Genomic DNA, 12,547 nt, shown 5'->3' with positions numbered 1-12,547 from the left:
GATTATTGTGTGTGTTGATACTGGTAGATTCCCAAGGTGGTAATAAAATGGAACAGAACATAAAATCATCCAGCTAAGGGGTTCTCCTTGTCTTGTAGTTAGCATGGCTACTGATAAATTGCACAGCTGACAACATTCAGCTTTATTTCTGTGCATTAATAGGAGCCGTTACAATAAAATAAATTTCAGTGTGTCGTTTCATTGTCTGGCTTGGATTTTTCTTTTATTTTTTTTTTCTTTCCAGAAATCACCAAACTGCGTCTCCAGAGTGCTCAAGATGCAGCACGTCAGGTTGAGGTGGAGGTGGCTGAGCAAGTGTCTGTGCTGGAGGAAGAGCACAAAGCCAAGCTCTCTCTCTCCAGCTCTGAGAAACAGCATATTGCAGAGCTCTCAGAGGAAATAAGGCACTTAAAGGAAGAGATTATAAAACAAAAAGGTGTTTCTGACCAGAATGAAAAGCATCTGAAAGAAGAAATGGAAAAGGTAATTTGTACTACAGAACTGTTTTGTGTAGAGTTGGGCAAGTTCCAATCTGGTGGGAAGGCCAAGGGAGGGAGAGGCAGCACTTGCCTTTAAAAGTCCCTGGTTTGGGATAGTAGCTAAAGCTTTAACTGGATTTGCCTGGATAGACACAAATGTTGGAATACACTTCTGCTTTGGTGTAACTCTTGTACCTCAAAGTCTTAGAGTTGAGAGAATCATACCTGCTACCGTCACTCTTACATGTTAAATCAGCTGTTCCATCTGAGGATAAACTTAGATTGGCTGTTAATTCATTGCTTAAATTGTTGCATATTTGAATGCGTGTGAGAATTAGATGGGTGAAGCTCTTATTTATCAAGTCCTCCTTTCCTCCCTTTTCAAAGAGCCATGGATATGTGTATCCTTTTCCAAGCTTAGAAACTGATGGAGAAAGCCAGAGACAGTCTTTTTTTGGCCTTCTGTCACTGAGCAATCATTTGCTGCTTTGGCTTCTGCTACGTGCTTTTTATGTGGCTTTCATGCTATGTCCAAGGCCACTGCCCTTGTCGTGAACTTGGACACTACATATAAAATGCTACTGGAACATAGAAGGAGAAGTTTAAAAGGGATTTTTATTCATGCCCAGTATAAACACCTAAGCTGCCCATAGCTGTATAAGTTGAGCTCCTGAAAAGAAGATAGGTGGCCTCAAGAGAAACCAACATAGAGTACCATATTAATTCTAGAATTTTGCCTTATTTTTTTCTTAATTTCATAACCCTAATTAATTCTTAATAATGCATTGAATTTAATGTGTGTCAGTTTATAAATTGTCATTTCAGCCTTACTTTCATTAGGAAGGGTTACTTCAAGGATTTAATCTTTCCAAGATCTTAAATGCCTGAGAGCGTTCACTTCATGCACTTCAGTTTGGTTTTAGTGGTTTATTCCTTTTTCTTTTAAATAATTGTCTTCACAGGTAAAATATAAAATTGCTGAGGATCACAAAAATGAACTAAGAGAAGAAGTCCAGAAAATAGAGAATATGTACAAAGAAAAAGAGAAGAAATGGCAATGTGAAAGTGAGGCCCAGAGAATGCTAGCAGAAGAGAAGTTATCACTATTGCACATAGAACTGCAAACCAGAGCAGAATCTGAGAAGCAAAACTTACAAAAAGAGTTTGAACTCCGTGAAGCTGAAATGATTCAACTTCAAGATCACCAAGCTGCCAAAATTCTAGAGCTGGAGAAGCTGGTGAAGGAGCAGCAAAACAGCTTGCAGCAGCTGGAGGACAGCCTTGCAGGTGCCCAGGCCGTGCAGAAAGCTCAGCAGCAATACGAAGCTGACCTGAAGGCAGCCAAAGCCCTCATGGCAAAAGAAATGGAAAAGGCCACACTCTGCCTGCAGGAAGAATGTGCACTGAAGCTCCTGGAAGCACAAAACAAGTCAGTTTCCCTGAGGAGTTCACTCATTGTTAGAGTTGCTTTTTCTTGTTTTAAACTGAATGAGTGATAGAGTAGGGAAGTCACTTGATGGCATTATCTAACTTACATATGTAAAGCTTGCTGTCCCAAGGAACAGCTGTGCTGTCTATTAGGATCTGCTGTAGGATTTTGCTTCATGTAAAGGCATTTCATCTAGTCTAGCAAATAAAATGAAGTGTAGTCGAGTTTTGCATGCTGAGAGTACAACACAGCTGAAAATCATATACTTTAAAGAGAAGTGTGACAGGATATACAAGTGGAAAAATTCTCTAAATATTTTTAAACAATTTGAATGAATGTAAACAATCTTTTCCTGGTAAATGGAGTTTGTGCTAACCATTGAATGCTGAGGTTGATGGGGCCACCTTTGGTATTCTTTAGTTCTGGTTAGATGCCTGGAACTGCTGTTTTTCTTCCCCTTCCTACATCTGTTGTTTCAAGTGAATTAAGGGAAGTAAACCACATGTCGGTATTTGCATGCATTGCTTCAAATTTATCCCTTCTTCCCTCCCCAAAAATATGTTCACAGAACAAGACTGGAGAAGTAATGACTGTAAGAAAACACTGAAAGCAGCAACTTAACTTTTAGATAACTGGTTTTTGGTTGTTGGTGTCTGCATGCAAAATACTGTAGTTACTGATTGCAGTAAGTGGCAGGACTTCAGATCTTCTGCATCAAGCTTTAAGCAGAACCCAGAGAGATGAGTTTGGAAGAGCCCCCAGGTATCCCACATAGACTTCCACAGTGGTTTTATGTCTGTCTTTAACAGATGTTTTTAGAGGCGTTTCTCATGACAGTTCATTTATTTGCAGACAACACGTTTGAGATGTAACAATGTATGTACCATGAGATACTGTCATGGCAGTATTTCTCAAACATGTTGCTCTGTATTTGTAAGTTAATAGGGGTGCCAGTCTCTCTAGCAATAACCAGATACTCCCAAGTGACATTGCAGAAACCTTTAATTATGTGGCTATGAAATCATCATTGTGGCTTGCTTTGAATTCAATTCTGTATTTGAAGCATCAAGTAAAACTTGTGGAGGCTGAGGTCTATTTATTTTCCTTTGATTTTTATTTATTAGTTCAATTATTTAAAAAACAGTGACTTTTTTGACAGTAGTCTCTTAATGTTCTTGGAAATAATATAGGTTTATGGAGGAGCACAAAGCTATGACTCAGACGTTCACAACTGAGCAAGAGATTCTTCTCCAAGAGCTGAAAAATAAACATGTGGATGAGCTGGAACTCCAAAGTCAGCAGTTACAGGAGAAGCATAAGCAGCAGATTTTGTCTCTGACAGCTGATTTTCAGGCAAAACACCAAGCTGAAATTGAGACACTTAAAGCTACACTGGAAAGTAAACAGCAGATTCAGCTTGAAAGTTGTGTTGCTGAACTAAAGACAAAGCATCAAGCCCAAATCGATGAGCTGGAGGTTAAACACTTATCAAATCTGGATTCCTTGGAGTCTTCCTACCTATCTGAAATTCAGACTATAAGAGATGAACACAGTCAGGCTCTGGAGAAGCTACAGCTGCAGCACAGGGAGCAGCTCCAAGAGCGGGATAAAGTGCATCAGGCACAACTGCTTCAGGAGATTGAGATGCTGAAATTAAAGCATGCTGAAGAGCTTCAGCTTTCCCGAAATAGTTTGAAAATTGAGCTAGCTACTATTCATATGGAAAAGCTTAAAAGCATGGCTCTTGAAGCAGAAGAAGCTCATAAGGTGAGTCAGAAAGAAAACCTGGCATAGGAGGTGAGATTTCATGGCACATAGTGTGGGATCACCTTTCCCCTTGTTCTCAGGGGATATTTTCACCACCTCTTTGTGCCAGCACTGACACATTGTGTGTGGCCTTATTATGAGCTGAAATATGAAACTGCAGCTGAAAATTAAATCCATCTGTTTCTTCCTGCCCCAAATGCTTAGTCTTGTGAGTTTTCTATATCATGTGTGGAAAAGGTACAAATGAGGTATATCTTTTAACATAATTAAGGTTGGAGGGTCTCCATTTTGGGGCTCAGATCTTCTCTCCCTAGTAGAGCTATTGTGCAGTTCTTCAGAAAGTGATTAGAACAAAGTAAATGCAATTCTAGGGGTTAAGCCACATCTCTAGAAATCTAAAGATCCTTCTGAATAAGTAAGGATTTACAAAACTTTTACTGGATAAGAAAAGGAAACCCATTTAAATGCTATAGAGTGTATGTATATGGATGTCTGTATGCTCATCCTTCGTGAAACAATATTGTTCCTGCTTACTTAAAAAGCTTTGATACAGCAGAACATGTGCTTGACAAATGGGTTGCAAAGATATTTGTAGTTACTTTTTATTCCATCCCCTTTTTTTAATTAATGCTTATACAGGATGATCTGAACACAGCTCTTCAAAATCAAAGGCAGTTGCTGGAAGAAGAAAAACGTCTGGCTCTGGATCTCTTACGTGAGGAAGTGTTGCAGATGGAGGAAAAGCACAGGAAAGCACTCCAAGAGCTTCAGGATCTTCATGAGAAAGAAATTAGGAAACATAAAGAAGAGTACTCCAGGGAGTTGGAAGAAGAACTGGGAAAACTAAAAGTACAGCATGAACATGAGCAAGAGGTCAGAATACTGCTAATACCTAAACCCAAAACAATCCATGTTTTATCATAAAGTAAATTCAGTTTTATTAAGCTTAGAAATAAGGCTGTATACCTAGATGCTTTTTGAATTTTTTTAACAGTGCCAATAATAAGAAGATACAATCTGACTTCTGTGGATGCAAGCAGCCGCGAGTGTTATATATTACATTTGTATAGTAGGAGAAGTCACAAATGAAGCTTTATCCAAAAGCTTTATCCAGTTATAACCACAGAACACGTTAAGTTAAAATATTACTAACTTTTGCTTTTTCACTTACTAAATTGAAAATTGGGTGATGTTTCAAATAACTCTTAAATCACTTTTAGAAGAATAGATTGCCTGGGGAGGAAGTTTCATTAGTTTCCTGGGAGGTTCTAATGGTTATCCAGTCTTCAAATGCATCATCCTAGAAGCAGGATTTGTGTCTATTCTGATGACTACAGTGACTCTTCTCAGAGAGAGTAGTAGGGAAAAAAAACCTAAATGAACAAAAATCTCTCAAACCTTTCTGTTGTATCTCAGGATAATTGCATTAAATAGAGATGTGTGATGTTTGCTCCCATTTGAACAAGGGAAATCACATCTTTAAAAAAATATGTTCTCCCTGTGTTTCTCTCCCCCTCTTTCCTCCTTATTTCTTTGAATTTTTTTAGGGAAGTGTCTGTTGCAAAGAATAAGCCGGGAATACTTTGTTAGTCTGACTTGATGGCCTCATGAATACAGGAGATACTTGATACGTAATGCCTGGTTGCTTCTTATCTATTTTTATCAACCTGCTTTTTTCTATACTCAGCATGATGATGGACAGAAGCACTGTATGACCTTGAGGATTGCAAATGTACTCTTAAGAATTTGATTGAGCCTGATGGGTTTGGTTTGGTTTCAGTTTTTCCTTAATTCTAACACTGTGGCTAAAATATTTGATATTCCTTCCTTGCCTGCAGCTGTATGCTTCTGCATCAGCTTCTGAAGTAGAATCTGTGAGAACAGCTCTTCTGGCTCAATTTGAGGAGGTAAAATTGAAGCAGCAGCTTCAGTTCCAGGAGGAGATTGAGCTGTTGAAGTGTCAGTCAGAGGTGCTACTGGAACAGCAGATTGCACAGCTGAAGGTAGGCTCTGGTGAAAATGCACTGGGAGTGTGTTTCGCTGAAAAAGAGCAATTGGTATAAGATTTTTGTTCTTCAGCCTCTAAAATGGCGGTCTGAGTGAGATCTCTCCCATGCTTCACAATGTTAGAACGAGAAAAACAGCATTGGAAATAAAGCAGTGTTCTGTGAGCAGTTGTCTTTACCATAGGGTTGTCTTAAAGTCCTGAACTGGAAATGAAGTGTCCTTCAGCCAAAACCAAAACAATCAGTGGAACATGCTCTGATCAGCATTCCTTGTGTACATGTTCAGTTTGTCATTGGAGACTTTTTCTTCGTGGTGTCTACAGAGACTGCACCCTTGGCCTATCATCCCATGTCTACTGCACATACTGTGTGTATGTGGCAAAAACAAATTCAGTGTTATCTAAGCTTTTACCGAGTGTGTGAACTCTATCTGAGATATTTTGCTGTTACTGTTGTTCTTAATCTCTGCTTTCATTGATTCACCATGATAAACACCATGATAAGTGTTTTCGAGATGTTTCCTGCCTCTGACCCTCTGTATAGTCCTGATGACTATTTGACCTCTCTCTGGCTGGTTCAGCTGTCTTTTGAAACAAAGGGCAGAAGTGTATCCTGAAAAGCTGCTGCAGGTATTTTTGGCAACTGCTGTCCTTGGCTGAACCCCAGCCTTAAGGCCACAGAAGCTGGGACTGGTCTGAGTGTTGTGCAGAAACTCCAGAAATGATCCCTGGTTTTTTTTCTCTTATGCTGCCTTAATTAGCACTTGAGACACCAGAAACTTCACTATTTGTTGAAATTTTGCCAGGGCTAATTCTCCTGCTGGTACAACTGTCTATGGATTCAGTTGGGTTTTTTTGCCTTGTGAACTTGATGACTGGTGTTTTGTCCCAGAAGAGACGGGCTTGGATCTCTTTGCAGTGTGAGACTGAGCTGTATTGTGGGCTGATACAGGTTTTTACAAGCCTTTTCCTTCCCACCCCCCTGTGCTGATTTTGCAGTTGTCTTCATGCCAACCTGTTCCCTTGGTTTCTTCCCTCTGCCTGCCCTAGCAGATTTGAGGTATTCAGAATTGCTGTCTGTGCTCTGACATACTCTCTAAGTGCTTCTGAGAAGAATAAGCAGGCTGCTTCAGAGATTTTTGTCCACAAATGTCATGTTCTAGGTCAAGGACAGTTGTCATTTTTATCTTCCTAACTGCTAGAGCATGGGACAAAGACTGGGTCAGTCTTCTGCAAATGATCAGCTCAGGTGACTGCAGGTCTTCTGCTCTGAGGTCTTATTTCTTGCTCTGGGGAAAAACTGTTTTTTTGACTTGCCTGTGTAAAGAATAGGTGGCCATCATCTTGGAATGTATTGGTGTTCATAGATAAAATTGTGCCTCATTAGTGCTGAATACAGAGGGACAGTCACTGTCCTGGTTCTGCTGGCCGCACTATTTTTGATTTTGATCACAGTTTCAACATGATTTTGTTGTTTGGAGGTGTTGATGTGTAAGTTACTGCTTACTATTCTGAGAGGTAAAGTGTGTATGTCTAAAGAATACAGAAAAAATCTGGGGGATGTTTGAGGTTTTTTGGGAGAATGGTGGCGGTTTGGACTTTTTTTTTTTTCTTATCTCAGTAAATCCAAGAATATGTGGTTTATGCAGGATGAATTTGAAGCTGAAAAAAAGGTATCACTACATGACAAGGAGCAGATGTTGATTCAGGAGAGGGAGAAGGTACAGGCTGCTCACCAAAAGGAACAAGAAATGTTATCAGCCCAGCTGCAGGAAAAGGCAGCAATAATTATCCAGGTATGGAGAAAATACTTTCAACCTAGATTTTAAATGTGCATTTGGGGTAGTATTTTAGCACAGGGCTCTCTGTATCAATGTGTATATAAAGGGACTGCAAGTACAATTCTTGGCATATTAGACATGTGGAAACAGAGCAACACTAAGAATTTCCTGACTGGGAGTGCATTACTGTTTCCAGCTCTTCTTGTAGGACTTGATGAGGGTTGAGAAAATTGGCATGGGAGAAGAATGCTTTTCTTTCCTTGCAGTTTTCTCCCAAATAGATATTTTGACTTTGTACTAGTTTGAAAACAAACTAGTGTGAGACACCAAGTCAGAATAACAATTTAATAGGGAAATAAAAGGAGGGGAAAAAAGAAAATAAAGGCAGATAACGCTGGGTTAAACTGACAGCATCAGGATACAACCTGGCACCCTGTTAGTCAAGGTGGTGGTAGCAGTCCAGTAGAATGGTGGCTGCAGTCCTCTGAAGCGGTGATCCTGTAGAAAGAGGGTCTGCTCTTCCTCAGAAGGTCCAGTGGTGGCTATGTAGCTCCTGTCCTCTGGAAATCCAGTGGAAATGTCTGTCTCTGGTGTTCAGAATCTCAGATTATATCCAGGATGGAATGCTTGGTTCGTCCTTCTGGGTGGAGCATCTCACAATGGGGTAATGAATCATGAGGCCAAGTGTTGATTAGGCTCATTAACAGAAGATAGTCCGGAGGGAGTTCTCTCTGAGTCATGCGTCAGAGCAATGATGGGCCATTAACAGAAAGATAGTCTGGGGGGAGGAGGCAAGGAAACACTGCCCCACCTGATTTCAACAGCTCATGAAGATGGTAATAGAATACACTGCAACCCAGGACAGACTTATTTTCTAGCTTACTTATGAGACAGAGTTTCTAACAAAATGGCAGTAATTTGTTTGGCAGCAAAATCTGGAGCTAGGGGTAGGTATATACATAGAAATATGTATTTTTATCTATATGTAATCATATATTTTAATGAGCTATAGGTATCATCTGAACAAATAAATATGAGGAGATAAGTAATTTTTCCAGAAACCGGTTTTCAGGTAGAGTATATAAAGCAAAGTTTAGGCAAAATTGTTGACTTTGTTGTGTTGTCACTGTATTTCCATAGCTGGAAAAGAAAGTGGCCTCTGTAAAGCATGAAATAGAGGAGACCAACTCTGAATCGGAGACACTCCTTCAGCGACGGGACAGAGAACACCAAGAAGGAGGGAATTTGGTAGCCTTGTTGAGGTCTGATATTGAGCAGTCCAAGGAAGAAAGGTTTGTTCATCTTTGCTTACATAATGCTTAGTGTGTGGGGTTTTTTTGAGGTTTTTTTGTTTGCTTGTTTTCTCACTTCTCATAAAGAAATCAATAACTAGGCAAAACTAAGCCAGCTCAAAATAATAGTGTGGGCTGATGATATTGCTTTTATTTGCAAATTATTTAGAGGTTTTTTAAATTATCAAGCTGTTCTGACATGAAAAGCAAGTTGGTTTTTTTCCCTGCTCTTTTTCTTTCAGTCTGATGAAGACTTTGGTGTTTTGGGGTTTCCACTGTCTTTAATCTTGGAAAAAGCTGAAAAATTGCGAGAGGTTCTGTGACCAAGAGGCTTTCAGTTAGAGTGAATTCGTTTGACATGTCATGGGGATGCATGGACTAGAGAAACTGTCATGCTGAATAAGCTTCTAGAATTCCTTCTCGTCTTTAGGAAACTGGCTTAGTGTTAATCTTAAACCTAAAATATTTTCCTAAGTAGAAATAGAGCTTTTGTTGTCAGGTCTGCCAGAACACCTCTAGTTATTTTGGTGTCACTGATACTGTAGTAGTAGACATATCTTCCTTGCTGGTGCTTCCACAGGTACGGAAGGCTGAGATGCTTGTGACTGTAGTGTGATCTACCTGTGGAGAGGACAAAGGTGCTTTGCTGTGCCAGCTCTTTAAAAACAACGTGGGTTTTGTGAGTCATCTGAATGATCTTCACTGATAACTGCCCAACCATGGCAGATACCCATTTTAGACTGTCAGGTTTTCAGTAGGTTCAAAGTGTCTTTCAAACCAAGTGCATGCAATTTTTCAAGTGTTCAATATGCTTTTGTTCTAGGGAAAAACTGCATGAATCTTACCAGCATGTTTTGAAACTGCTTATGGAGGTGGTGAAGGCCACAATAGCTATTGAGGACCTTATCTGTAACAAGATTGGTCTTTGCCTTGATGACAGTCTGGCTTCTGGAGATTCTAAAGAAACTCAGAGTATTATGGAAGAAATTGGATTAATGCAGTATTTTAAAGCCAAAGAAAACCATCACCTAGAAAAAGGTGAGTACAAATCAGCAAACCTGGATGTAGTCAATTCATATTCTTGAAAACTGCCTTTTCGTTTCCTTCTGTATGGGTGAAGGTCAGAGAGTATCTCTTTTTGCAATGTTTGTGTCTTTCAAAGTTGCTTCACACTTAAGATAGTGTCTACCAGTGTTCTCTCAGTTTAATTCTTTTAATAGTGCAACTACTAAAATGTTGTTAGAAAAGCCTGGATATGTTACAGGGCAGGAAAGATGGACTTGGTGAATGCAGAGTTCCAGGTCTTGATGTCTAGCACAAGATTCCCAAACCTTGTGAGAAGCCCTCTTGATTTCCACATCAAGTTGTTGATGTGTCCAAGTTTTCACCTTGTAGTATATGTCCAGGACCGTATCACTGTCTGATGTCAGTTATCTGTGTGACCAGTTTTGTGGCTAGCTGTCACTTTTCTGTGTTTTTCAACAGCTTCCTTGTTTTCAGTAGAGGAGCTGCTTGATGAAACTCTCACAGAAGACAACCAGCTGTCTCCAGTGACTGATGAGGTGTCTGAGTTGAGCCAATACTTATGTGAAAGTGTTTTTGCAAAGCCTGAATTGGCGTATGAAAGTGAAGAAATGATACTGAAGATTTGTCATCGTTTGCGCACTGCAGTGGAGAGACTTCTGGAACTGGTTACAGAGTCAACTAAACAAGTAAAGCTTTTTAATTTGTACAGATCAACCTAGTCTAGTGGAAGGTGTCCCTGCTCATGGCAGGGGTTTGGAACTAGTTGGTCTTTAAAGGTCCCTTTCAACCCAAACCATTCCATGATTTTGTGTATAACACTGAAAATGTGAAATCAGTTTTTAGTCTGTGTATTTAACCTTTTAACAGATCCTGTGGGAAGGCAATAAATTGGTCAACTTAAGTAGATTTAAACTAGGATTTTAAAATCATTTGGTAACTTTAGGAGACCAGGAGTTTTTTTGAGGGGGTTTTATCACACTTCACATTGATGCTTTTTCAACACTGATAAACGGGTTCAGGAAAACTCAGCCCAATGTCAGAATGCTTGGGCAATATGTAGATAGCAGAAACAAACATCCTTGTATTTATATACTGCTTTAATTGTGACAAAAGGAGATGCGCTTAGTATCATAGAAAAACTTGAGTATTTCCATACTGAGTTTTGCAGTGTCTAGACTGTGAATCTGGGGTGGATACATGAACACTGTATACATCTGAGGATTGAATTTAGTGTGACAACAATTTGTTTGTTGAGTAAGGAAGTCCCTAATTGAAGAGAGAATTGAAGGGGAAAAACATGTCTGAAATTTATCTACTCATCAGTTATTTTGTGAAACCCAGAGATATGTGTCTGTGTGAAATATATATTCGCTATCTTCAAAAATCCCTCCTAGAATGAGATGCATAAGTATTTACTTTTAGGTACTGATGATGGTTCTACTAAGACATACCTAACTTGTGGTTAAAGCACTTGCCAAGCTATAGCAGGTCTGGGTTCTAGGTGACCCTCATCAGCTGTGATCCAGCATACTTTGCTTACTGGTGGTGTACCTTGGAAACCTGATGATGCATGGACTTCGCTGTCTATTAGACATGACTGAATCTCTTGAAGAATTTAAGTGTAAGGAGGCTTTGAATTTCAAGTGGCACAGAAAGTGTTGAGTTAAGCAGTTTAGCCGGTAGGGAGGTATTTCTTTTTATGCACAGTGAAGAAACTTACGTTCCTAAGCAAGACTTGTGGCAAAAATACTGGTATGCAAGTACAGGGATTCACCAAAGTGTCCAGAGGTTTTGGGCAAAGCCAGCTTAGTACTAAAATGAAACTTCAAAACTTGGACCTTAGTGCGTAAATGTTACTAAATAATTGAGAAGATGTTTGTTGAGATGTCTGCAGTATTATTACATTGCATGTACATCTGAGGTCTGATGCTGGGGAAATTATTCACTTGTAGCTGGAGAAGATGCATGAAAACCATGCGCAGTTTGAGGAAGAATTCAGCCGCTGCAATCGGGAGACGGCCCAGGTGGTGAGTCAGCACCAGGAGCTGATGGAGTGCCTCAGTGAGGAGAGTGAGGCCAAGAACCAGCTGGCACTAGAGCTTCATAAGGCAGAGGGTAAGAAAAGGAAACTGAGTGAGATTGAAGTGTCATTTACTCAGCGCTTGTTCCATCCAGTATCTATGATGTGCTTTCTGTATCCTGGATTTCTTGGGCTCTAAATCTAACAATTATTCTTGCTTTCTGAAGATTCTGTTTCTTCAAACCTCAGTCATTGGCAGAGGATGTGTTGTAAGCTCATTCCAGGCCATCAAAGCTTAATGATCCCCATTTGAATTCTACAGATTTAGAGACACTTTTTGATGTGTCAGCCTCATAAAATCTTGATAATCTTAGAATACATTAACTAGTACATTTTATTCCTTAAGATACTTCAAAAGCCTAGCTACAGTATAAACATGAATCATCTTTTACTTCTTCCATTTTATGTCACCTTCTATTGTTTAGCAGAAATTGTTTACTCGTGTTTTCAAGCTGTTTTTTCCCAACAGATTAGTTTTTCTATGGCTTTATTTGCATTCTGACTTGGCTTCTAGGCATTATTGAAGGCTATGTTGCAGAAAAAGCTGTGTTAGAAGAGGCCTTGAGCCTGAAAGAGGAATCTGAGCGGCGTCTTGTTGTGGAGCTGGAGAACATGCGGGAACGCTTCCAGGAGCTAACCCAGGAGGAAGCAATTCTTGGTGAGAAGAGACTATAGCACTCCTAGTGCA

General features: G+C 39.7%; 1 protein-coding gene across 10 annotated transcripts in view; it reads left to right on the top strand.

The window, feature by feature from the left end:
• Window positions 1-12,547, top strand: part of PCNT (pericentrin) — a 74,248-nt gene that overhangs the window by 24,373 nt on the left and 37,328 nt on the right. For 7 of the 10 annotated variants that reach the window (XM_042021143.1, XM_042021144.1, XM_042021142.1 and 4 more), the window contains 11 exons: window positions 245-483; window positions 1,442-1,908; window positions 3,099-3,675; window positions 4,315-4,548; window positions 5,514-5,678; window positions 7,330-7,476; window positions 8,602-8,753; window positions 9,577-9,791; window positions 10,239-10,465; window positions 11,732-11,894; window positions 12,374-12,517. In XM_042021143.1, the coding sequence (XP_041877077.1) occupies window positions 245-483; window positions 1,442-1,908; window positions 3,099-3,675; window positions 4,315-4,548; window positions 5,514-5,678; window positions 7,330-7,476; window positions 8,602-8,753; window positions 9,577-9,791; window positions 10,239-10,465; window positions 11,732-11,894; window positions 12,374-12,517 (2,730 nt within the window). The remainder of the gene's footprint in view (window positions 1-244; window positions 484-1,441; window positions 1,909-3,098; window positions 3,676-4,314; window positions 4,549-5,513; window positions 5,679-7,329; window positions 7,477-8,601; window positions 8,754-9,576; window positions 9,792-10,238; window positions 10,466-11,731; window positions 11,895-12,373; window positions 12,518-12,547) is intronic. The other 3 variants (XM_042021145.1, XM_042021139.1, XM_042021141.1) reach the window with 2 other exon arrangements.

This window comes from Corvus kubaryi, unplaced genomic scaffold (assembly GCF_017639235.1).
Source record: "Corvus kubaryi isolate FWS band 111438036 unplaced genomic scaffold, C.kubaryi_AGA036_p1.0 37126, whole genome shotgun sequence".
In the NCBI taxonomy this organism is placed as follows: Eukaryota; Metazoa; Chordata; class Aves; order Passeriformes; family Corvidae; genus Corvus; species Corvus kubaryi.
The sequence above is the reverse complement of the archived record's forward strand: the minus strand, read 5'-3'. Positions and strand labels throughout refer to the sequence as shown.